General features: G+C 37.3%; 1 protein-coding gene across 1 annotated transcript in view; it reads left to right on the forward strand.

Annotated features, from left to right (window-relative positions):
- The window catches only part of ARHGAP15 (Rho GTPase activating protein 15), a 630,040-nt gene that overhangs the window by 376,805 nt on the left and 225,237 nt on the right, over positions 1-27,998 (forward strand). The window contains exon 10 of the mRNA XM_011935698.1: positions 16,182-16,280. Within this exon, the coding sequence (XP_011791088.1) occupies positions 16,182-16,280 (99 nt within the window). The remainder of the gene's footprint in view (positions 1-16,181; positions 16,281-27,998) is intronic.

A 27,998-nucleotide genomic window follows, 5' to 3' on the forward strand; every position in this document is an offset into this window, starting at 1 on the left:
CCTGGATAGCTGGGACTATAGGCACCCACCACCGCCTGGTTAATTTTTGTATTTTTAGTAGAGATGGGGTTTCACCATGTTGGCCAGGCTGGTCTCGAATTCTTGACCTCAAGTGATCTGCGCACGTCAGCCTCCCAAAGTGCTGGGATTACAGGCATGAGCCACTGTGCACAGCCCTGTGTATGGATTCTTTCTGGCCTCCCAGATGCAACTCTCTGAGAAGCTGCCTTGAATGTGTATGTTGAGCTTCAGTTTCATTTGCTGACCAGGACCATGGACATCGGTCAGAGATCTGCTAGAGGGAGTCTGCGCTAACCAGCTTGCCATACTATCTGTATGTTAGGAGTGGTCTAGGAAGACTCTGCTGGGGAAGGGTTAGTCTTTTGGCCCAGCCTTTTGCCCCCATTATGACTAGCCTAGAATCCTAGACGCAAAGAACATCTAAGAAAACATGTAGTTCATTCTTGGGAGAAAGAGATACTACAGCACAATAACTGTATTAGTTTTATATAATGTTTGAGTACATAAAGCACACTTGAAATAATTAAATACATGAAAAAAATCTTTTCCTTTTTGTGCTTGGGTGTATATGATGGGAAGTCATAGGTTGTAGTGAAAGACAGGGGCAACCAAGACTCTTCCTGGGCTATTTAAAAGAACTGTAAGTATTTTACTTATTTAGCAAAACAGAGTATTGCAGAACCATAAAGATTACCAAATTTTAAAGTAGATTTGGCTTGCTACTTACTTGCTTTGTGAATTTGGGCAAGATGATGAAATCTTCTTTCTTCACACTCTCCAGCTAATACTTCTCAGGACTGGTAATGTTTTATAAAAAGCAAGTAGCGTAGCAAACAATAGCTATTAATGGTTATACTCTACTCCCAATTGTACTTAGTATTGCATGCCAGTCCTTCACCTGACTGCAGAGAACACATTCTGAAAATTGCAAAACAGATAATATATGATGGGATTTTTTGTGACATTGCATTAAAATACAGTTAGCATTTTGAACACTCTATGTGCCTAGACTGTGATTATAACTTTTTCAGGCACTATCCAATGATGAGGATGAAAAGCTATGCTTGCATTTCTTTATGCTACAGGTGTGATGGTTATTCATATTGCCTACTGACTTGTATTCTCTGAGCCACTGTATTCTGAGAGGATACAAAGCCACATAAAGCAAGGTCCCCAGGAAGTGAGTAAGGAAGATAAATGCACAAAAACTATGGTGTAATACATCAGATGTCAAATGCTTTAAGGGGTATTTAGGTCACAAATTTGGGGAAATCACACATGGAAAAGTGTGGGAAAGATTAATGCTTTTATCATTTTATTGTCTTTAAACTGAGCCTTGAATTAGAGCCTTGGACTTGTGTAAAAATGGGAGAGACGTCTGAGGTACACAATCGTAGGAAAGCCTGAGGAACAGTGCCTTAGATGAAATGTAAAGAGTTCAATGAGAGGAAGTGTCTGTGGCAAGTGTTTTGCACAATCCCAAGCTTAGGAGTTTGTGTTCTACTTTATGGGCAATTTTGTTATTCATGTAATATTTGTTATTTGTTTTTATTTTGCAAACATGTATTGAGGACCTAGCATGTGGCAAGCCATAGGCTGGGCACTGGGCCTACAAAGATGTATATGTTTTGATTCCGTCCTTCAAAATTAGACATTCCGACCTGCTTGAAAGGAAATATTCTGCCTCAAGAAAATCAGCTCCATACCCCCAAAACTTGGCTCCACTAGAAGACACACTAGAAGGCAATATTATGGAATTGGTACTTGTTATCTACTTTGAGTTATTTCCTGTGTAATCACAATGACCAAGGCCCCCACAGCTGTGGGTATGAATGGGTAACACTGATCTTATGGCACAAATGTCCCAAGTCATGGCTCCCTCCTGTGTAATCACAACACAGCCTTTCTCTGCTTCCTCAGCTACTCAAGGGAATTCCTGAAATGTGTTACACAATTTGATGAATACTGTCTTTTGCCCCACCGTGTTCTTCTCTCTCATTTCCTTCTCTTTTATACCCTTACTACCCACAAGCTGCCTGAAGAAGGCACCTCACCTCGTCTGTGTAGCCAGCACCTTCTGAGAGTTACCTGCTGCCCTGCCCAGGTACTCGCCAGGGCTCCTAAGCCTGCAAAACCTTCCATGTGCCAGAATGTGCTCCATCCCTCTGGATCCCACTGAATTTCTAGTCCACGTTGTCTCCAAAGGAAACAAAAAGGCTGTTCTTCTCCCCACCCTGCCTGCATGGTGCACCTAATTTTTTAGGGCCTGAAGTAACAACTCTTACTCATTGAATCTCACAAGGTGAGAATGTAGCTTCTTTCTATTGTGTCTGAGGCTCTTTCCTCAACAGAAATTAAACCTAGTCCCTGGGACTTAGCCACAGTACATATGCCATTTGCCATATCTCAGAAGTCCACAATTTCTCCTGACTGTCTTTTACCAACTAATATCAACTCTTGCAAGTAAGCCTCCGTGGTGGTGAACATCATTCTGCCAATTCAGTAGGCAGATCCAACTGAGATACTCCATTCCCTCTCTATGTCCTCTCCCTCCGTAAGAGATCCCAGTAGCTGGAAACGTAACTGTCAAGCATGCAACAAACCTGGAAAATGAGCAATATATAAAGCAGCATCTCACAACATGATACCTATTCATTCAATTTGGAGGGCAACTTTGGGACAGGATAAGGCGTTTTAGAAATGTTGCAATGTCACTTTCCTCAGTAGACACTGAAAAATGGGAAACACTCACTGTATTTGACTGGAAGCCCAAATGAGACAAAATGTTTTCGGAAATGTATGCATCATGGCCTACTAATCTGGGCTCATAACTACTTCTCTCCAATTACATTCCTGGAAATGTTTTTCAATTTCTTTGCAAGGAATAACTAGCAAACCACAGTGCTCAGAACAGCCCATGGGGAATGGACATTCCTGAGGAGAGGTTACATCACACCTCCATGGAACTAGCCAGCCCTTCCACAGAACCACATGATTCCCTGGCTCTTAATATGGTTTATTAAAAAATCCTTTACCTGCCTCAAAGCACTTTTCATCAAAGCCACTTTTAAGCTGAAGCTGAGGACTAAAGAATGCCTTTAACAGAATCCTGAAATAGCTTTCAACCCGAGGCTGAGAGAGAAAGTGCTTTTAACCTAAAGTGCTTTCCTCTTAGATACTTCAGTGCGTACCTAACACTCAGCGTTAGTGGCTTTGAGAACACCCTTAAGACCCAAATGAAAGAGACTCTATTATCGAATTCAAACCTGTTATATTAATATATTAAAGTAATATTTGAAATCATTAAGCAGTTTTACTCCAACTAAATTTGAGTCTTTTCTTATTGAACTATGCATTCATGCAAATAAATTAAAGTCGTACCACCTGGGATTCTAACAAATCTATGCTGATATTAGGAAAAGTACAGTCTTCTTTCCTAGGTTTTACTTTAATCTGGAGTGAGTAAAATTTCTATACTTTCCCCACCCAAAAACAATCTTTCAACTCTTCTCAATCACTGAATGACACTTCCAGCTTCAGTCTATATAAGTTGTGCTTTGAAGATGAATCATTTAGTATTTTTAATTACCTGAATAAATTCTGTGTATCAGATTTTCTCCTTAGACTTGTCACTCAAACAAATGCAATTAATAATTTCACAGTAGTTTTAATCCCCCTATAAAGTTCCTACTTAATCAAGTAAGTGACAACCTAATTGATAAGTTTTAACTTCAGATTGATTATAGTAAGTTATATAACTGAGCATGTGAATTTCATGGACAGTTTTCTATTGAAAGTATGTAAGGAGCATACAAATATGGGAGAAGGTAGCAAAACGTGACATATTTGAATTGTATTACCCTTCCCTTCCTTTGCTGTCCCCCTCTGTGATTCTCATGAGATGATGATAGGCAAATGAAAAGCAGAAAACATCACCAATCCACAATGTACATCAACAGTCAGCTGAACAAAATTTAGTCATGTTAATTATTCGAAATACATGAAAACAAACTAAATGAAAATCTATTTCCTTCATACACAAATCCTCATATTACCATCTTTAGATAGAAATCAGTTTCTGGGACTACAACCCAGAGAGAAAATACTAGACTCATTTGTCTTACTGTGGTCTGTAAGAAAAGAATATTGAAATGTTAGGGTGTATTGCCTTAAAAAATAAACACATTGAAATATTAGGGTGTATCGCCTTAAAAAATAAACACAGCCTTTATAACAAGCTGTCTTAATATCAAAGGAAATAATTTTCTTTTGTAAATTTTCTCTTTTTATCTATTCATACATTCATTTATGCACTCATTAGGCAACCAGAAGGCATGTAATATAATAAATGCAATAAATATAAATACAAGTAGAAGAAACAGCATTCATCTTTTCCTACCATGTAAAGTTTTGTTCACCTTGAATATCATTTTGTAGCTTCCCCTACTTAGTAAACTTGTACTCATTTTTACTCTTTCAACTCTGTTACCAGTGCCACAAACTATCCCTTTCTTCGTCATTCTCAATTAGTCCTTCTCTTCATCCCAAAGCATAATTTCATTATTTTAATGTCTTCCAACTGGACTGTGAGCTGTATGTAGCAGACCAGGTACTATTTTACTGAACACCGTACTTCCAGGAGTTAAAAAGAAATAAGAAATGAAGCTGGACATGAAATCTTGCAGTGGTTTAACTAGAGTTATTATTTACAGCTTCTTATTCCTTCCTACTGAAACTGTCGTGTCAGTGAGTGCCCCTTTGGTGGATCCTGCTCTTCTCCCCAGCTTCAGAATGTTAGGTTACTCCTATGTTAAGGCCTTGGACTTCTTTTCTCTTTTCATTCTTATTCTCAGTCTATTGGACATTAAACATTCGAGTTGAAATATACCATTCATGCAGCTTCAAATTCCATCTAGAGGTTGATGCTTTCCAGACTTAAAACATCAGTTAACTTCAAACTTGCATATTCAAATATCGATTTCATGTCTTTTGAGGTGCTTGGTAGACATCTCAGATTTATCTAGAGTAATCCTTGATTCTTCAGGTCCCATGTGTCCTCCGTCTCGGGAAATATCCCGCCATGTGCCACCTGGGGTCACCCCCGCTTTCTACTCTGTCTCTTCATCAGCAGATCCCACTTGAAAATATATTCCAAATTCAGCCACTTTTAGTTACTTCCATTGCAATCATTCTTATCCAAGCACCATCCTCTCTTCCTATATTTCACTTCCCCCCTGACTAGACTTCCTGCTTCTCATCTTAACCCCCTTAAATCTAGGCTTCACACTGCAATGAGAAGGATCATTCATAAATGTAAATCATATCATGTCACTCCCCTCCTCCATAATCTCCAGTTACTTAGAAGAAACTCATTCTTAACATCTAATGTATGTCCTTATTGTGACCTATAGGTTACTATCTGTTTTGACCCTGAGGATACTTTTTACGTTTTGTCCTCAGCCATACTTCCTCTTGTTCACCCCACTCCAGCCACGCAGGCCTTCCTGCTCCTCCTCTAAGGAACCTGGCTTACACCAGCAGTTTTATACACTTGCTGCTCCCCTTGTATTTACACAGCTCAGTTGGTGACTTCACTAGTCTCTTCTCAGATGCCATTGCCTGAGATGCCTTCCCTGGCAGCATCAATAGCTCTCTGTCTCTCTGCCTTGCTTCATTTTTTTCCATAGCACTTATCACCATCTGACATTATATTATATGTTAATGTGTTTTTGTGTTTATTTTCCTCACTTACATATAGACTCTGTGAAGACAGAGAGTGTTCTTTTCACTGCTCCATCTCCAGTAGGCATTGAAAAATACTCACAGATGGTTAGATTCAATGAAGAAACCCAAAAATGCATAAAGGATTTACTTGGTCAAACCATTCTCTATGCCATTGTGATTCTGTGTGCTGGCGTACATGTGTGTGTGTGTGTGTGTGTGTGTGTGTATGTGATGTTGCTTTAGATTAGCAGAGGGTGGGAGAGGTAGGTACAAAGTGTTGACAAAGTTTTTGCCTTGAGTAGACAAATATAGAAGAATTTCATGCACATTGTCCCATGTGGGTTAATAACTCTTTAAGATGCAAATTTCTTCCTGGCTGATGTACTCACCAAAATACCTGTTGCACTAGTCAGACCAAAATCGGGTTGACATCTATTTGCAGGTGAGTTTAGGAGCTGAAAACAAGGGGCCAATGGGTACTTCACAGAAGTACTGTTTAGGATTGAAGTGAAACTATGAAAACTGAAGACTGCTGGAAGCCTGAAAAAGGAATAAAGAGAAAAAATAGAAAGGGCTGGGAACAACTTTGCTCTTCTATCAGTCCCATCCCTGAAACTCATCTTCAGGCTGCCTTGGTCAAAGGTTGCTACCCCTGCAGCCAAATATCCAGCTTCAGTTGAAAACTACAGCAACTCAGCTATCCTTGTTCAAGAAGATACTCTTCCCCTCAGGCTAGTCTCTCCATAGTAGATAATGTCATTATCACTAGAGACTTTAGAATCTGTTAGGTTTGATGAGACCCAAACATTCTCAGTAAAGTTTTGGGAAAGTTACATGACATGGGGCTCATGTCATGAGCATTTTAAAGGAAAAGACAAGATGGTGGGAACAGAACTGGAGAAAATATAAAAGGTGAGAGTAGAGCCTGGGCATGGTGGCTTACGCCTATAATCCCAGCACTTTGGGAGGCCGAGGCAGGTGGATCACGAGGTCAGGAGGTCGAGACTATCCTGGCCGATGTGGTGAAACCCCATCTCTACTAAAAATGCAAAACTTAGCTGGGTATAGTGGTGCATGCCTGTAATCCCAGCTACTCAGGAGGCTGAGGCAGGAGAATCACTTGAATCAGGGAGTCAGAGGTTGCGGTGAGCCAAGATTGCGCCACTGCACTCCAGTCTGGTGACAGAGTAAGACTCTGTCTTAAAAAAAAAAGTAGAAACAGAAACAGCATGCTTGGATAAGCAATCTAAAAGTTTTGTGCTGAAAACCAGTAGTTCTCAAAAGGAAAAACAAATGTCATCTATAGTTTAAAATCAAAAGATGGAATTATTAAATTGCTGAAATCACCCATGTTTTGAATACTGTTTTGTCTTCCAATATTCACTGCCTCTCCATTATAGCAACTTACTAGGAAATAATCTGCTCATATGTGTAGCATTTCTGTGGGAGAAAAATTCTAAGTGAATGCTACCTACTACAGAAACTAGGAGGGTTGTATTTTCTCTCCCCACCCATTATTTTTATAACATAATCCTGATCAATGAAGCATCATCTAGAGAAACTTCCAATCTAGAGCGATTGATGATTGGAAGTTATTATGACAATGCTGATGCTGGTGGTGGCCATGAAATGAGCACCCTGACCTGGCTACCAGAGTTAGAAGACAGTCGCTTTTTCTCCTTCTTTCAATTTCGTGGCTCCGCTAAGCATCTTGATTTCGAAATATCTCCAAGACTGGTCCCCTAGCCTCTCATAAATTCATTGAAATCCTTCCTCCTTCCACCCCTCAACATCATTCAGATAAACTTTCCTTTGCTTAAGACAGCCACAGTGTTGTTGTGTTTTTCTGTTGTTTACAGCCAGAAACCTTAACCAATATACATCATTACCATGATAGTTGGATAATTGTCTGATTTGTTTTTGTGACTGAGCCATTTGGGCTGCCATTATTGTTTTCTGCTTCCCTCTGTATTCCTCATGTGTGTGTCCTTCTAGGTGCTTTGTTCTTCCGTTTTAAAGTTTACTAGAATCTCTGCAATGGCCCTCTCTCCTGAAAGCAGAGTCACATCCTTTTGAAAAGCCTGTGGAGACTGTCTCCTGCGTAAATGATGATAACACCGTCACATTATTTGAACATTTAACTGCCTCTATTGAGCAGTTATCCTCGTAGTTTTGATTCATTTGGAATCTAACTGACACAGATCCCATTACTGGGTGTTCTTTCCATAATTTGTCAAAAAACATATAGCAGTGATGAGGAAGAATAAAACTAATTTGTAATCTGGAAGACTTAACCTGGTTATGCTGATGAACTAACTAAATCGATCAAAAGGTTGAGAGCTTAAAGATTAAAAACCACCATTCTCTAGTTAAACACTAATTCATTATATAAACAACATGATTTATAAGGGCAGTCATGTGGAAGGTCTATTTATTTTTCTCACCAAAGGATGCTTTCAAAGAAAAATTGCAGAAAATGAATTTTTTTTCTAACCAATGTATATCCTGCCACCCCTGGTTATAAGTGCTGAAACGGTGGGATGAAGGTAGAATGATCACACTGGCCAAGGTCACAGGCATTTGCAGAAGATTCCAAAAATGTTGGCTCCCCTAGCAAGAACTGTTTTCTGAATAACATGCATATTTTTATGGTTGTTAAGAGAGGAAGAAAGGATTACCAATGAGCACACAGATGGGAATATAGGTGGGAAGTCAGGAACTCAGGGTTCTGGAAGTGTTCCTTTTATTTTGTAATGAAGAGGAGAATAGAAATAATTCTTAATGTTGTTCCAGGACAAGAGACATGGGCATTTAGGGGATAAAGTTCATTAAGACTTGCCTGGAAAACAGAACGCCTTCTCTCTCCCTCCCTTTTTTTAATACTATTTTAAGATAGAAGTTTCCGTGGTTCAAATAGATTTCTGTCATTGAATTGTCCTGCTTGGTGTATGGAACTGTAGGTGTATTAGATTTACAAATGGAGAGCAATCCTACAACAGCGCTTAAATTCAACAATGACAATGTAGTCAAATCTCTACGATTTCCTTTCTTTGGACAGCACTGTTGACTTTGCAAAGCCATCTGATGTGCATTATCATCTCTTCTCAATTATCTAGTTCATTGTCTGTCAACGGCTAATGTTGTAGTCAAGATTTTTTCTACTGTAAATGATAGAAACTTGTCCAAACTGTAAAAGTCAAAATGGAATTTACTGAGTTACTTAATTGAAGAGTCCAAGGGACAGGGATAGCTTCAGGCATGACTGGATTTAGAAGTTCAATATGCTATCAAATATTTGTCTTCCATCATTCAGCTCTGTTTTCCATTCTTCCAGAGGTGGCAGCATAACTTCTAGAAGATCAGATTCATATCTTCATAGTTTAACATCTGTCATGAAAAGAGGGTTCCTCTTTCCCAGTAACAGCAGATAAAGTCTCAGGATTTACTTGACATGATCCGCTCAGGCCACATGTTCATGTCTGAATCAATTACTGTGGCCAAGAAGATAAAATGCATGTTTGTCACTGGAGATGGAGGGGGTGGAGTCATCACTACCCAAAACAAATGGCAGCAAACTGAGAAAGAACCATCCCCAAGGGAATCTCAGGATGTTCTTGCCAGAGGACAGGAGAACAGACACAGGACCAGCAAAACCAATTGATATTTGCCATACTCTTTCTAGCCAGTGTCATCTGTAAGCAGTGGATCCCACTGAGCTATTTTGCCAAACCTGGTCCTATTGTGACCACAATCCCTTTCTTGAAACGTTTGGCCAATGCTACATCCATATTTTTGCCAAGTGTATTTGCTTGCAATAAACAGAAATTTACTCAAGAGTTCTATTGACATGGGTAGGAGGGGATATCATGATATTCATGGAGCTCATGACATGGGTATGGCAAGAACCATGGCAAGGATACAAAGTGCCTGGAGTAGGCACTGGAAAGTCAGGAGCTGAGCTGGATCTGTTCCATTTGCCTCTCCCTGCAAACCAGTTCTTGTGTCCACTCATCTGTGGCACATAAGCATCTTCCCAAATGGCTGTCCCAGCCCCCAGGGTTTAAGTGTAGGCAGCCTACAGTTCACATCCCTAGAAACAATCACCTTAGTCTCTCAGTATCCAAACGCTAAATTTTGTAGAAGGAGCATTGCTTTGGTCAAGCTTGGGGCACATGGTGACCTTTGATGTAACCAAGTTCTCCTGGGATGCTATATTCTTGTACTCCAGAGCCCCACCTTATTGGGAGAGTACAGCGAGTTTCAAGAGCTATAAGTGAGAATAACAGTTTTGGCTTTGCTGATAACTGGGGAAAGCAAACATTTGCCCTCTATCTAGTGAAATTCAAGATGTCTAGGCTCTTTACTCACCAAGACACCAATGGCAGTTTTTCCTTTGTGAGGGACTGGGTGCACTTGCCTGGACCACCCAGTAAGTGGCAGTAATGTACCTCCCCCACTTCCAACATCATAACCACTAAAAATAATCAGCAGTGTACTTCACCCAGCTCCCTGGCAATAAAAAATACCCTGTAGTTGAAATTCTCTCCCATTCACTACAACTCAAAATCCTTCTCCAGGTCTTATCTCCCCTTATAACTAATTAGTCCCCATATGCTAGCCTTTTCACCTCTGAAGTTCTTAAAAGAGGAGTCTATTTTCTTTCTCTGTTTCTTCACCTTCTCTTCAAGTCTTTAATGACAACTATCTGCCTTTCAGTTTCACTCTTCTACTGAAACCATTTTTCTTAAGGTCACTAATATCCTCAAGTTGCCCAAATCCAGTGAACACTTTTCATCTTTATCTCTCATTACCATTCTGCTGCATTTGAAATGCTTTTCTTAATGTCTAAATTCCATTTCCATTCTCAAGACCCTCAAGTAACTGTGTCTCTGTCTTCTCCCCTCAAGCAAGGAGCTTGGAAGTCACTTTCACCTGGTGGACCGGCTCACCTGCTACACCCACTTGCCAGATCCCACTGAATCACTCCTTCTTGCCATGTCAGGTTTATTGTCTTAGTTCAGGTCCCCATCCTCCCTCCCCCAAGAGCCTAATGCTCTGTGACCTTTCAAAAATAACTCGATATCTCTGGACCTTAGTTCCCTCTTCTGTAAAATGAAGATGATGATAGTATCAAAGCTCGAAGGATTGCGGGTGCATGTGAGAATTCAATGTTAAAATATATGAAGTACTTTGAGTTCTGCTTGGCTTAGTGTAGTGTACAATAAACCCTCTCTATTATTTTTACACATATCTGCAATAGCATTAGTCACATTATGTTGTAGCTGCTTGTGAGAGTTATTCTGTTCCCCTAAACTGTAGGAGATGGTGCATCATTACATTTTCAGGCTGGCACACAGTGTATGGCCTATAACCTGCATGAAATCATTACTGAATGAATAAAGCAATCTTTGCATTCTTTACAACACGGAGCACATGGTAGGTGTTCACTAAAGAGTCACTGAATGGAATTGGATAGAATTGGATTCATCTGGAGAGAGTGCAGAAGAGGTGCCATAAAATTTAGTAAGGCATGAATAGTTTAAATTTTAAGGTGAAAGTATTTTTTTTTGGAGACTCCTCCTGAGGATTGAAATTAAACTGAAGGCATAACTCCACATTCTTAGCAAATTTAGAACTTTTTTCTATTTTGTTCACTCAATTTTAGTTTCCATGTCCTGCCAATCCTCTTTGTTTTCATTCTCACAGCATAGCTTAGATCATATTTCACCAAAAACGTGGACTCATCACCACCTATATGAGTAAGCTCTTGCTACATGACAAACAAACATAAAATCTCTATGGCATATGAAAAGGAGCATCTATTTTTCATGTGTCAGTGGTGCAGGCTTGACTGGACTGCTCTGCTTTAAGCTGCAGGTCTGACTGGACTTGTCTCTTCACTAAAGGTTGGCCTCAGTTCTATGCCATATGTATTTATTCTGGAGCCCAGGCTGAAGGGCTTTGCTTTGGCAATAGCAGAGAAGCAAGAGGATGAGTAGAAATCTGCAATGCGTCTTAAGGCCTCAGTCTGAAACTGACACATTTCCACTCACATTACATCATTCCAAAGAAGACATTTGGCCAAGCCTAATATCAAAGAAATGGGGAAAAATAAACTCTGCACACTCTAGTAGGTTGTGCCAGATGGTTCCATGGCAAACGAGGTGAATGTATACATCTAATTCAGAGAAGACAAGATGGATTGTGTACAGTGATTACACCTATCACACCCTTATCCTGTATGATTCTGGTCCTCATAACATCTTTCCTAGGCAATCACATTAGTTGTTTAACTAATCTCCTTGTGCTTCATCTTGCCCACTGTGTTACCCCCCACCCTCCCTTTTCTTTACAAAGTACTACCAAGTAAACCTTCTCAAGTAGAGTATGATTATAATGCTCATTTTACTCAAAAACCACAATCACTTCCTAATGTCATATCATATGCTTTTGGCTGCAGATAATGGAATACCTAGTTAAAAATGAGTTATTTCATATAAAAATAAGTCTAGAGAAGGTGTTTTAATGTTGATTTAAAAGCTCAGACATGTCTTCAGGGTCTCAGGTTTTTGTTGCTTATTTTTAATACATTAGCTGCTGTTCTTAGTACTCATTGTCTCGTGGTGACAAGATTGCTGCAATAGCTCCAAGTATCACATCATTGCAAAATGATATTCAAAGATGGATTTTTAAAAAAAGGAAAAAGACTTCTTACATATCCCTTTCTTCAGGGGAAAAAATATTTTCCTATATGGTCCTGAGTCACTTTTCTAGACATTTCATTGACAGAGTTATCTAATCACCCAAAGCTGCAGGGCAGGTAAAAATCAATAAAGATGATTTTCAAGTTCTGTCATATGAGTGGCTTCTAAAAACAAGAAAGAAGGTGGGAGAGGAATTACTTATATGTAGAAAATCAATGGTATCTGCACACTCTCAAATAATTTAACCTACCTGGCAAAATTTAAGATGCTTTATAACATAACCTCCATCTCTTTTATAACTTGATACATCAAGATTTCTCTAAGAGTGAATGTTTTCCTTAGCACACCCCAGTCTTCCTATCATTCTTCCCATCATTCAAGCATTTGTTTATTTCCTTTCATTTCCCAAAATGCTCTTTGTTCCCTCTTTTACTTGTCTTTCCTTATCTTTGAGGATTCAGTTATTCAGAGAAGGGAAGCACTCAAGGCCAGTCTGGTGCCGCACCACATTCTCCCACATTGCCTCTGCGTTTCCCCAGTTACAGCAGTTTTCTCATAAAATGTTCTTACCTATTTACTTATATACTGTTTCTACTGGGCAAAGTTTTAGAAAATAGGGAATGAGTCTTTGTTGCTATATTACCAGTGCCTTTCCTAGCTCTAAACAGAGTGCAGTCACTCAAGACATTCTTTTGCAAATAACTAAATGAATAAAAGAGACCTGGAATGCTCTTGTCTGTATCTTCTTATATCCACCTGTCAAAAACAAAAACAAAACAATTTCTCCTAACACTCTCTGTCTCCCACTCTCTGTTGTACAAACATACACACACTACATACTACATCTACACTAAATGACACAAAAAGACCTTATACTAAAGGACATTTTTCTTAGCATTCAGTACCTTTTATGACACCTGCTATTTTCTTTTTTTGTATATTCTTTGAATACTTTCATTAGTTCCCATAATATTACGAACTTCTTGATACTGTTTTTACAACTCAATACGCCTACCTCATTGCTGTAAAGATAGAAGATAATATTTGTGAAATTGATTTGAGTAATAAAATCAATTAATGGGTTTTTTACTTTATAGCAATTCTTCTTCCTGACTGTAATCTCCAGACAATGTAAATCATTTGATCTGATCTACTGGGTTATTTTTTGCTACATAATATTTTATGTCATTCTTTCTTAGAGTGGTTACACAGTGTTTTGAACAAGTCATTGTTACTTGACCAAAGTATTCAAAGCAAATGCCCATTATTATTTCCCACTTCTCTATACTATGTCCATGTCTTTTGAGCTGCTTTCTATTACTTGGATAAAAATGCACATTTCCACATTGGAGTATTTTCTTTTTTTCTTTTTCTTTTTTTTTTTTTTTTGAGACAGAGTCTCACTCTGCTGCCAGGCTGGAGTGCAGTGGCGCGATCTCAGCTCACTGCAACCTCTCCCTCCGGGGTTCAAGCAATTCTGCTACCTCAGCCTCCTGAGTAGCTGGGACTACAGGCATATGTCACCATGCCCAGCGAATTTTTGTATTGTTAGTAGAGACAGGGTTTCACCATGTTGGCCAAGATGGTCTAAATCTCTTGACCTCATGATCCACCTACCTCAGCCTCCCAAAGTGCTGGGACTACAGGTGTGAGTCACCATGCCCGGCCTGGAGTATGTTATTAATAGTATTTTAGCTTTAATTGCTCCCTCCATGCTGGGTTGTCAGCAATTCAAACCATTGTGTTTTCCTAAGAAATAAATGAAAATTATGATTCATTGAATTCTCTCTATACTCCATTTTGAGTATCCCCTTATAACAATACATATCACTGAACAGCATTATCTGTTATTCTATCTAATTTTACTTTAAAAAATTTATTGACTACCTCCACTGATGGTTAAGATGATGTCTTGTAGTCCATCATTCTACAAATGTTTATTGAACTTTTAGTATGTGCCAAACACTGTCTAGGTACTCAGGATCCAATAATAAATGGTTGAGATACAACTCCTACTCTCCTGGCTTTTGCATTCTAAGCAAGGGAAACAACTAAGCAGAAAACATATCAGTCTCATATGTCAAGTGGAGATATGTGTTCTAAGAAAAGTAAGGCTGGGAAAGTGGCATAGAGAATGGCATGGAGTGGAGCCATTTTTTTAAAGGATGGTAGGAAAGAAAGGCTACAATAAGAAGATACCATTTGATCAGAGACCTAAAGCAATGAAGAAGAAAATGCAAAGTCCCTGCAGTAGAAGAGTGCTTGGCAGCCACAAGAAACAGCAATGTGGGGCTATTACAAATTTAAAGACGGGGAGAGAAGACCCAAATAAAATCAATTTATTAGTGGAGGTCAGATAATGTAATATCTTATAAGTCACAGTAGGGACTTTGATTTCATTCTGAGTGAAATGGGAAGCCCTTGGACCCACTAAATATTTGCTTCATTATCAGTAATAAACAGATACTATCTCAATAGCAAAACCTGGAAATTGATGGCGGTGAGGGTTGCACAACATTGTGAATATACTTAATGCCACTGAATGGTACATTTTAAAATGGTAGAAATGATCAATTCTATGTTATGTGTGTTTTACCACAGTTATAAAAAACAAACATCTATCTGTAAATACTGCAGGCCAGAGTCTGTGCTAAGCACTGTTGAAAACATAGATGATTCAGACACTCAATCTGCTTTGAGAGAGTCTATTCCATTTATTATAAATGTAAATACACAACGTAAGGTAGCATCAATCATGTTCCAAACGAGAGGGCTAGGCTCGGATTTCACAGTGGGTATTCTCGTAAACATTAGTCTGGAAACATGCTCTCTGAAAATCAAAGGATGTTGCTCAAATAAGTTTGGGAGATAATGCATCCTCCACCCCTCATGGAGATTCACAGCACACATGGGCATATCACAGGCTCTAAAAATAAATACACGTTAAACCTGTCTAACTTTGCAGAACCTAATGACGCTAAACCATTTTGTTCGCAGGCCCTTTTCCCTGAATCATCTATTAACAGTCTGAGGATCTGGTATTCCAAAGAACCTATGTCACAGATGACACAAAGCTGAGATAGGAAGGGGTTAGCGGAGAAAGTGTGATCTGAGCTGAACCCTAAAGGAAAGGTGATAGTTAAATTAGAGAAGAGGAAGGGCATTCAAGGCAGGTGAAATACTAAGTAATTCACTTCAAAGCAAGTCTCCTAGAACTTGCCTCCTCAAATACTATTGAGTTGCAGAACGAATATCCTAAATATTATAATTTAATATTTAAATTAAATATTGTAAATTAATATTGTAATATCCTAAACATTGTAATTTTTATAACCGTTAACTGGTAAACTTCTTCTAAAACACTCAGTATACCAAAACACTAAGATTAATTATTTTGCAGAAATTTTCTTAATTCTTTGTCATTCCTTTATAGACAACAAAGTTAAGGCCCAGAGAGACTATAACTTACACAGTCATCCCTGCTAATCGATGGCTGAGCGTCAGTTTTCTCACTCTGGGGCCAAGATCCTGTTCCATAAAAGAGGGAGTTGTGATCTTTGTATGTCTGCCGTAGACACTTTGGAAATAAAGCAAAAAAAAAAAAAAAAAAAAAAAAAATCAATTCCCATGCAAGATGAAGATTTCAGCATGCAGTGGATATGGAAACAGAATCAAATTAAGGAACAACGCAAGCTTGGATTTTAATGAAGCTCATCTTTGTTTCTTTTGCAGATCAAATTTTTGGCTCTCATCTGCACAAAGTGTGTGAACGTGAAAATTCCACAGTTCCGTGGTTTGTAAAGCAATGCATTGAAGCTGTTGAGAAAAGAGGTGGGTGACTGAATATGCAGCAGTTCCCCCCATTACTGCACCCTCTACACAACCAATACTCAAGTTAGCAGTGCCACTCGATTTGTCTGAGAAGCCATGCAATTAAAACTTGACTTGTGTTAATCGGTTAAGAGGATCAAGTTTCTTATTAACTTCAGTTTGTTTTTACAATAGGGACATTAGTAATTCTCACTAATGTTCTTTTTTTTTTTAATATTTTGTCTGTCTGACATACTGTTGATTCAAGTGCAAACTTCTTGTTTTCAAGCCAGTGATAAAACATTCATAAAATATCAGCACTCACAGTGTTAGAACCCTCCTAACATTCATGCTGGTAGACGTTGTGCCAGAACAATTTTTGGTAAGCCCCCAACATTACCCAAGTTAAGCAAATAGCATTCCGAATCGCAGACAGTGATATCCCACCTTCCACACGTCTCTGTTCAGTACAGAATATGGTAACGGGTTTTTCAGGAACAATTAAAAGGCACACCTCAAAAGATGACCTTTGATTACTCTATTTCAGCATTCTGTTTTTCATCTGAAATTATTTCATCTTACTGAAGGGAACAAAACAAAACCTAATGGAATCGTCATTTCTACTCCACTCTGTCTGTGGGGTGTTTTTCCTTCAAACTATGACTTCATTCATTCAAGGTCATTTTTCCTGGAAGATACATATAGTAGATGCAGAATCTTAAACAACGTATTGTATAAAAATGGGAGGCTTCATCACCATCTGTTACAAGTTTACAACATATTCCCAGGATCTAGGGGGATATATATCATGTAAAAGATAGAGGTGTTTTCAGAAAAAGGATTGGTGAACCTATTCCCATTTCCAGCTCCTAGTCTCTTAAGACAATAGAACCAAGGGGAAAAAATCTTTACCCAGTAATCTGCTAAGAAAAAGCCATTTTAATTCTCTCAATGTTACCTGGCTTTATTATAAAAGCATAATAAAAATGGTCTGCAATTTCTAACTCCTGGAAATTCATACTTTAATTATACTGTAAGGACAGCCTTGGGATCCTATTATTCCCCTATCAGTAGGGAATGAGAGAATAACAAGAAGGGGAAGAGTGGGTAGGGAATGTGGATGAAGAGAATGACTTTGGGGAAAGCATATCAACACAACAGAGAGAAGAGCAGAGAGTACAGTGAGAGTAGAAAGCAGCAACTGCAGGATAAACACGGGAGAAGTGTCTATGAGAAATGAAGTCAATTGGAGTTTAGAGAAAAATGTGTTTTTATTGCAAGTTGCAATTTCATTTAATTTTATAAGTATATATTTTAGGAATAAATATTCTTTAGTAAGTACTTAAAGCCAAAATGGATCACTGAGAATATTATAATGTTATTATTTCCAATAGCTTAATTGTCATCATTTTCAGGAAATCTTCATCCACTTATAAATACTCAGCGCCAACAGTGTGAGTATTGTTATATTAGACCAAAAATCCAAATAGGACGTTGGGGAAGCACATAATAAGATGTGTGCATGTGTAAAGAAGCGCTCCATACCCCTCGATTTATGTCTCTACCCTAGGCAAAACAAAAAACTGCTAGATGCAGCCTTGCGGTGTGCAGATATTATAATATTGTAGAGTAGAAAATGTCTATAAATAGAAACCATATCTTCAGTTCATGGCATTTTGTTGGTGATTTTTAATAAAATAAGACAATGTTTTTGCTGACTGGAGCAATCACATCTAACGTTATATTTCATTGTCCCTATGTTTACTCTTAAAATGAATTTGTAGATCAAGCACTAAACAGGCACTAATCACACATATGATTATTAAAATAATTCCTAAGCATTTTAATGAAACTCAAAGACTTTCCAATTCCACAAAGCAACTGATAATTCAAAGCGCTTTGGCAGCGTCAGCTTAAAGGAACCCTATGGAAATATTCAATAAAAACTAAGAAGCACAAGATAAACCTCTCACATCATTGCAAGATTTACAAGTGTGTATTTTTGATTATAATTTTCTACGATCATTTTGTTGGATTAATATTCTTATATTTATACACCAATTCTATTTACTCAAAGTGTTGTTTTTATGAAATTCTGGCATAAAGCATTTCAGGACAGAAATAATTTATGTGAATCTAAGTCCAATGTTTATGCAGGCTTCTGATGACATTTTATGCTGGGGTTGGTATTAGGAAGTAGCATATAAAGGTGCCAAGTCTCTCAGCATGGCTGGGACTCAGCATATCTGGATCCCTCCTTCTAATGGCCAGATACTCTCCCAGCCAAGAAACTCAACTGCAGAGTCATGGGAAATGCTGATGGACCAGTTATGGGAAAGGAACATTTAATGAAAACTGTGTGTTTACTCTCACAGTCTTAGGGAAATGGTCTTGATACTCACTACATCGGCACATTGGCTATTATAAAAAAGATTTGTTTCCGTCTCTCTCTTTTTTTTCTTGTGATTATTTTTTACTCCTTTTAAAAAATCATCTACAAATTGTGGCCATGTCTCTAAAATGCTTATTAGATGGATGATTTAAAATGAAACATTTTCAGGAAGACAGATCTCACTATTCATTCATTCATTCATCTATCCATCCAGTCAGTCAGTCAGTCAGTCAGTTATTTGTCTTACCTGTTTGCATCGAACACAGCCAAATTGCTCACACTTCTGTAGTCTCTCCAAGGAAATTCTACCCAGTACTTGGCACAAGATGCATTCTTTATTCATCCCTGGGAAGGTGATTACATTTTAAATTTTGCAACTTTTGAACATACCTAGAAGAAAATCTATTAATAAACTGAATGTAAACCAATTTAGCTAATAACTTGTTTAGTACATTTCCATATCTTCATTTGGTTCTCTTTATTACTCAAAACTACCAGAGCATTCTTCTTCTCACCAACTGTTATAACTAAATTAACTTTATTTCTGTGGTTTCTGACATTGTCTGCTGAGCCTTGAAAATACAAGCAAAATTTGGAAGACAAACTCTTAAGGAGCATGTTAATCTTTAAAGCTCTTCCAAGTGGCTCTTTCCCTTGCCTTGCCTTTATGGTTGTAGAGCATGTATCTGAGAAATCATAATTAGCCAATGAAAAACTCAACTTATGTTTCTTTTACAAAGTAATTTCTGTGAAAATATTAAAACATGGTTCCGCTAATTCTTAATTTATATCCTGGGTACAATGACCAAAAGCATGAGATCATCTGACACTGTTTTGGCGGTTTGAGGAAACGAGCATGTACAGCAGGGGTATCTAATCTTTTGGCTTCCTTGGGTCATATTGGAAGAAGAAGAATTGTCTTGGGCTGCACATAGCATTACATACACTAATGCTAACAATAGCTAGTGAGCTTTAAACAATGCAGAAAAAATCTCATAGTGCTTTAAGAAAGCTTATGAATTTGTGTTGGGCTCCATTCAAATCCCTGGGCCATGGGTTGGGAAAGTTTGATGTAGAGGAAGGCATTGTGACATACAGTAGATGTTATAGAACACTTTGTGTAGTTTATGATGACATATGTGTAGAAATTGCTTACTTAAAAATATGATCACCTGTGTCTGTCAGATACAAGGGCCTAGAAGACCTGAACTAAACAAAGTATATATTTTAAACTGGTGTAACAAGTAGTAAGACCTTAATTCATAGTTCTTTTTATGCCAAGCATGTAACTGGCTATCCTTTGTTGAGGTCCATTATTTGGAAAGAAGCTTTATACAGCACATGACACCTTGTAAGCACTCGATAAATATTGGTTAAATGAAGTAATCGAAGCCAAATAGCTATTGAGTACCTACTGTGTGTCATCTTCCGTGTTACCAGTTGATAACACAGAGGAGATAGACATTAAACAGACACACACGATTATGTATGTTAGCATAAACTGTGATGAGTACTATCAGAGAAAAGAACAGATCCTACAAGACAGAAGAACCATGACAATAATAAAAAGCAGGGAACTATGTGTGCTTAAAAATGATGTAATCAACCCTGAACAATAAACATATATTTGTTTGGCTTTATCTTCGTTATCAGACAAGGAGAGATTTAATTTTGCCTTACTTTGCAGGTTATTTTCTTGACACATTGTGACTATGTAATATAGGGAGTTCTTTGGTGTGAGATCTAAAAGGACATGCCTTAAGTGGCGAACCAGTCATATTTCTACTCAATAATATCAAACATGCATTTTGCCAAATACGTATTTTATGTAAGAGTAGGGTTAACTAGATGAATGAGCATATTTCTACCCTACACATATTTTTATGCATCCAAAATATGTTTGGTGCACAAAAAAATGGCGCATATTTTTATGCATCCAAAATATGTTTGGTTTTAAGGCAATAACATTAATTTTCTTAAGTTTGTAATATAATTTAGATTGGCACTCATCATTTGGAATATGTCTTAACTCATACTTCCTTCATGATTCCCGGTTCTGGTTAATATGCACCCAAACTATTTTAAAACATTAAAATGATACCTGGAGATTTATTGTACAATAATGTGAATATACTTAAAAATCACTGAACTATACACTTAAAAAGGATTAGGAAGAGAAATGGTATGTCACATGCTTTTGACCACAGTTTTTTTCAAATGAAATCACGCTTTTCAAATGTGATATTTCCAGGTATAAGCAACTTTGCAGAATGCTTCAGCAGATGCTAATCAACAAGAAGTTTGCCCTTTCTGTCTTTTTTCTGGAACACGAAATACTATGACAGGAATGGTACACAAAGTTACATATTTGACTTGGTGCCTAAAAGCCACCCTGGGATCCATAACCTTGCTTAAAGATTTAAGAAAGACCTTTAGTCTACTTCTGAGAAGGTCTTTAGCCTCAAAAACTTTATCTCTCAACTTGCCTTCTTAGCAGCTGTTATATTTTTTTGCTGTCGTTTGTTTGACAGGATCCAGTTATAGGTTCCGATGTCTGTTTAAAGAAACAAGGAGGCTGTTGGCTTTAAAATTCCCTCATTGCTTGTGTGATCAGCATTTTCCCAGGCTTTTCTACATAGTTGGCCAAGCAAAGGGACTGACCTTTTGTAGCAAACACTTTTTCATTTCAAAATGCTCACTTTGATTTTTGTCCCATTTTATGCTCATTCCAAACTGTTTACAACCCACTAAAAATGACTGTGAATTATATGTTTGTGTAATGGATTCCTTTTGTGGTCTGAGTGGAATGTTTACTTTGAACAATTAGTTATCTTTGGGTAGATTATAGCAACTTGGAAAAAGGATGGCTAAAATTATTATTATACCTTAACTGTTTCTTTTTTGGTAATTCCTCTACTGTTAGTTGAAGTTTGAGAGAATTTCAAATTAACGAGCCTGTGACATTATAAATGAAACCTGTTTAATTTTGTGACTATTTGGATATGTGTGTTAATATCATGAAAAAGAGTGGCTGGACACCTAACTCAACTCAGGAATATACTTATCTAACAAAAATTAAAAACATGGCATGTAAATAAATATATGAATATTTGCCATATACATGTTGCATTTGCATATGCATGTGTATATGTTATATAAATAACAGGCATGATGATAGTACAGCTATTGTACAGTACACATTGTACAGTATTGTAGCAAGCATTGTAGTTGTTAACATAATTTCCCTGATATTTGATCCAGTGCACCAGTCTGCCTCTTGAGATCCTACCGCGTGCTTACTTGCAAAAATCAAACTTTACATAGTTGTTTCCCGTTGCCTTTGAATCCAGGCCCCAAAACTGCAGATCATATTGCCTTCCCTAGACAAGCTCTGCTCCCAGTTCTGCTAATTTTATACTGTTCATTCTTTCCCACTTTGGGATAATCTATTATAGTTGGATCCAGGCACGCACTAAAGGCTGATACTTCCATGAAGAATGTGCAATTTGTACTGTTTAGTTTGTGACGAGATTCTTGAAAACTTTTATGATTCTGTCTTGTTCCAGAGAGACTTCTGCTTGCTAGTTTTATAAGCAGTGAGTGAAAAAAAGTAACAAAAACAAAACAAACTGATAAAAATTACATGCTCCAAAAAAAAAAAAAAGAGTACAAGATAAGCACTTTTTTCTTTTTCCCTGGAGAATATTTGTGGACGGAACAAAAATGTTTCTGAGGTCACTGACCTTTTTTTTGTTGTTGTTTTTAAGTGTTTGCTTTTCATGCCTTAGGTTAGGCATCCGCATGCATTTACAATGGAGATGATCTTCAAAGAAGCTCCGAGAATGTTTGCAGTGAATCTTTTTGCCTTTTCTGAGTTAAAATTAAGACCAGTTTAGTGCTTTGGTGTTTTGTGTTTTGTTTTGTTTTGTTTTAATGCAGCCACAAGGACTGCCACCTTCCTGACAGCATAGTGTTGTGCTGGGTCCAAGCTGGAATTGGCTCTTTGGGGTAGTCACGCTGGGGCCTCTGTGTCTGTAAGAAAGCCACATTTAGGACTCGAGGGGAAGACAAAATCAAAAAAGAATAAACAGGAAGCAGTCAGCAAGAGTATAAAGGAGAAACTAGGAAAAGACAACCAAAAGAAATCAGTGATGACAAGGTGGAGAGGCGGGGGAAAAGCTGTATTTTGCAATTAAGAAAACAAATGTGGATAAGAGGACATGCTTGTGAGGTCTGTCAGAAAGAGAAGACAAACTAGTGAACACATTGCCATCTCTGCCATAGGTACCTGATACATGCTTTGCTGTTCCAGAGAAACTTCCTCATTCTTAAGAAAATGCTTGAAACTTAAACCTTGCAATTTATGGCATGCATTGAATGTTCACAAACTCTGTATACAGAACCGGTTATTGATTAATTCACTGTATTTATTAGTGACATTTAACAGAGTTTATGTCTAGCAATGCATGACAGTCTTATTATCAAAAAGAAAGCTTAAACATAACAGAAGTTAATGTAGGAATAAACGTGCAGTTCAACAACCAGAGAGGCTATCTAAGAAATACAGCATTGTGGCTCTGGTCAAATCAGTCAGCGGATATTCCCACACTTTAAAATCCACAATGCATCAGAATAAATAACGTCTCTTCCCAGATACAGCCTGAGTCTAATTTCCAACCTCCACCCCCAATGTAAAGTTTAGGTTCTTTACATACTTTTCCCTTGGAGTCAGTTGGAAGGAACAGAGCCAAAATTAAGACCCTAGGAAATTAGCTTCTTATTGTGAATGGGGAATTTAAATAATGCAGCACCTCAACTTACCAAGATGCAATACTCTCAAACAGTCTATAGTGGTGTCATTTACACAATGGGAGTTCTAGGCCTGGGAGTTTTCCCATTACAAGGCCCTATATGCAGAAGTTAATAGTTCAACCATAAAAATAATCTTGGCTGAAAGTTAGCAGGATGTTTTAGCCTAGAAGCAAATGTTTACAAAATTTGAAAAAAATTGCATGCATTTGGAAAGCTTTCAGGTTTTCAAAAAGCAGAAGCAAATAGTAATAATAATAATAATAATAATAATAATGCAGTCAGAGATTTTCAGATTTTTTTTGCCCTAGCATTCAAAAACTGATTTGTAGCTTTTCAATACAAATGTTTTGATTCTTGTCACATAATGTGAACTGATTGATTAAAAATAATCAACTTTCACAACAGTGTCACTCTGTTTTATGAAATAATTTCTTGTTTACAGGCAGAAAAAGAATCTATACATTATATTTGTGTAGTTATTTCCTTAGGGCTTAAAAATTAATGATAATTAAGAAGTCAAATTAATTCAGGAAGCTATAATAGAAACCCAAATATTATACTCCTTTGTGGGTTTCCTAATGAATGATGTTCTTTTTAAAAGTTTATATGAAAAAAATGACGTTTTCCAAGGAATTTTTATACTTTCACATTGTGTGCTCAATTTAAGCATTAATCAATTAGTCTACACATATATGGTAAAAGAGACATACAGATTCCAGGTGAAATAATTGCAGTGGTCTGTATGAATGAACATGACATATTTTTTGTACAGGATATTTAGAACTTTTCACCCATTTCCTTAAAAGACTCGTGTCTTAGAGATCCCTCTAAATTCTTTGGGAGGTTATCTTACAGACTAGTAGACTATACAGTTAAAGATGTTTTTCTTGGGTTCAAAATAATCATTTATTTTCTTGTTTTATCTCTCTTTGCCTGATTTTATACTTTTCAAGCCACTTCCTATTTTCGGTTCAGAAAAAAAAAAAAAATCAATTGGAAAAAATCAAGGGCTGGACACTTTGAGAAAAAAAGCTAACTCTGCAAAACCAAAATAGCTCTGAAATGATAATGCTGGAAGAATTCTTGAGGTTATAGTAGACCAGAGACCCAATATGTAAATACACGCTCTTTTTTAAGAAAATAATAATGCCCTAGATATAGGGTGTAAGTATATCTTATAGAAGAAAAATATTTAAAATATTACATTAAGTACATGATGTGCTCCTTCATGTATAAGCCAACTTCTCATATGGTGCCTAACACATAATGAATTCTTAGTAAATGGTGTATAATCAGATAAATTATATTCAACATTGCTTAAATCCTCATTGGAGAGTTTGACACCATTGCTGCCCATGCATATAGTTGATACTATAAAAAGATCAATCACCAATAGTTGTTGGTTGAAGGCAGTTCAGAGAATAACATGGTCTGCAAATCCACTTTTTAAACATTTAAACAAGTTCATTTCTGATAAGAGTATATCATATTGTTCAATAAGGTACCATTCTTTCTATCAATACCCAGCTATGCTAAACAATTGAAGTTAGGTTTCCTTAATGATTTTATTTTCATAGATTTTTGGATACTCCATTTAAGTTAACCATCAGCAACTACTAAAATATCCATTCTCTACTCATTTTCATCAGAGGAAGTCATATCCCATTAGGCATTGTTTCAATTCCAATAGCCTGCTGTTTTTAATCAAGTAACTGAATGGTAACTATGACTTGTAATTGACATGCCTGAGAATGGTCAGGCTTAGGCTCAGTTCCCGTAACCACACAGCAAGTTGAGCCCCACATCTTTTCCTTTAATTCAGACTTGGAATGCCATGTTAGTGCTGTTTTGTATTAGTTTACTTCCCTCTGAATATATCACCCTCTTGATTCATTGTTTGTTTTCCATGTACCTCTCAGCAAATTTTTATTTGGATGATAATTTTTTTGAGTTGATAGGGACTGTCAAAGAATTAAAATAAGAAATGTATGGTCAATACACAGGATCTATCAATTTGAAGTTAATGAAGACAGAATATATGATTTTGCTATTGGATATTGATTTCATTTTCTCCAAATTTACTTCCTAGCAGAAAAAAAAGTTAAACTCTGCTGATGCTATTAAAAGCTCTATAAAGACTTTGAATATACCAATGTTATTAAAATTGGACTGTTGTCTTTCTTCTTTTAAAATGATGCTGTTCTTGTTATATTTTACATTTTCTGACAGTTTGGGATGGCTAACTCTTTAGTCTCCCTATAGAACAGTTGCACACCTAACAGATGATATTGTCACAACAGTGAGTTCTTTTCTTTCTTTTGTCTTGAAAGTAGGCATTTGATCATGTATTTGATATTGCGTAGTCTAATATTGGAGTCCATGTGGTTGGCCCAGAGTTTGACAGCATAAGAAACATTCATTTCCTCTGGATTTAATTATTGACTCTGACATTTCATGCTGCTGGTTTTCTCAGGGTGATCTCAATTATACCTAAAGCTTCAATGAGCCTTTCAATGACTTCAGAGCTCCTATATGCAAATAATTACTCAAGCTGTTTTTTTTTCCCCACTCAAACAACCCTTCTTGAATTTTCCTCTGGATCCTCAAACTGAGCTTTTTTGAACTAAACTCATCACTTTTCCCAAAATATGTTCTTCCTATTTTATTTCTTAACTCAGCCCATAGCATCATAACCTATATTCCCCATTGCTCTAGAAAGAAATATGTTGGACATTTTAGATTCTTCTCTCTCATTACAGACAGAATCATTCACCAAGTCTCATGAGCTCTACTTTCTTACTATCTCTATATCTGGTTCTTCCTTTCACCTTCTGTGACCTTGATTGGGCCTCCATACTTCCTTTTGAGATAAATTGCCTAAGGAGGTCTTTGCCTTTGGTCTCATTTCTGCCCAGGCCACTCTTTTCAATGCTGCCAAAATGATCCCTCTCAAATACAAATAAGATTGTGTTATCCCTCTTAAAATCCTCCAATGATTCCTTGATCTCATAAGGATAAACAAAATTCCACACTAATTACCCCCATAAAAAAGGATAAGCATATGACCTCTGTCTACTGTTCAGCTTCATATCCTTATAAGCTGCTTTCTATGCTCCAGGAATACCAACTACATGAAATTTTCCGATGGCCTATTCCTTTCCCATGCTGTTCTTTCTCCCTTTTTGTCCATCTGCCAAATTCACATTCATCCTCTTGTGAATATCATAAGAATCACCTTCTCCAAGAAATATTCTCTAACTTAAATCCATAACCATCCCACCATGACTTCTTGAACATCATTAGGCCCTTCCTCCACAATATTCCAGTGACATCTTTGCTTTCCCTAATAGAGCCCTTATTGCCTGGGACTATAATGGCTAGTTTCATTATCTGTTTCCCCATCGAGAGTACGAGTCCTTGAGTTTGGGAATTATGGCTGGCTCACGCCATCCCCATAGTGCTTAGCCACTATACCTGGCAGACGTTAGGGCCTCAATTCATAAAGGATGATTAAATGGATGAAGAGACAGATATTATTCAAGCTTTCTGTTTATCCACTCATCCATGCATCTATCCTTAGAGAAACAAAGCTTACAGATTGAAGATTCAGTGACCTGCTAGAAGAGACAATGATTAAATGTCTCTTTAAACATAATGTAAAATCATATTATCCAGAATGTAAAGAAATTACCTTAAAAGTGAAAGTAAGGGTTTTGTTCTTTGCTTTTGTTTATTTGTTTTGTTGTTGTTGTTGTTTTTCCAGGGGGCATGATATATATCTAGACCAGTATGGCATACCAAATTTGTAATAATCTAGAATAGGATGAGACAGAAATAGGGCAACGACCCTTGTGTCCAATACAGGTTTCAGACAAAACATACTTTCTCATTTTTAATAGGGAGAAACCAGTCTCTCAACAAATAATGTTAAATTGTTTCATAAACCTAAGGGGTTCGACTAACTAAAGCCAAATTTGATGCTTTTGAGACCTACCAATGTCATAGGAATAGCACTATCCACTTTCTGGTTCAAAAAATTATGCTCTTTTATATATAAACCTTCAGGCATTGTGCCTACTTCCTTGTAAGTTTGTGTATAATTTTTCCCATTATCACCCCCTAGGTATCTTTCACCATCACCACTTTCCAGGCATCTACCATCCACTGAATAGCCATGTTTCTGATTATCTTCTCCCAAATGTATTAGCTTGCATTATTTGAAGCTGAATCTCATTTTATTATTTCCTGCTCGTATTTCTAAACTCCTTAAGTCCATTTGTATGATTCTTTTGTCCTCACAGATGTCCACAGTTCCTCCCAATTTAGTATCATCAGCAAATTTAATTAATGCTCTGTTTACCTCTCCTTCTAATGAAACCAGTCCCTTGTTTCATTTCATGATACAAAGTAAAAAATGTATTGGCAATAAAACAGTCCAAAGAAATGTTCCCTCACTGTAGGAGGGGAAGTTAAGGATACAGCAAAGAACAATGTGGTGAGGAGTGGACAGTGCAGCAGGGTGGTGAGTTAGTTTA

This window comes from Colobus angolensis, unplaced genomic scaffold (genome assembly GCF_000951035.1).
Source record: "Colobus angolensis palliatus isolate OR3802 unplaced genomic scaffold, Cang.pa_1.0 Scaffold147, whole genome shotgun sequence".
NCBI classification, from domain to species: domain Eukaryota; kingdom Metazoa; phylum Chordata; class Mammalia; order Primates; family Cercopithecidae; genus Colobus; species Colobus angolensis.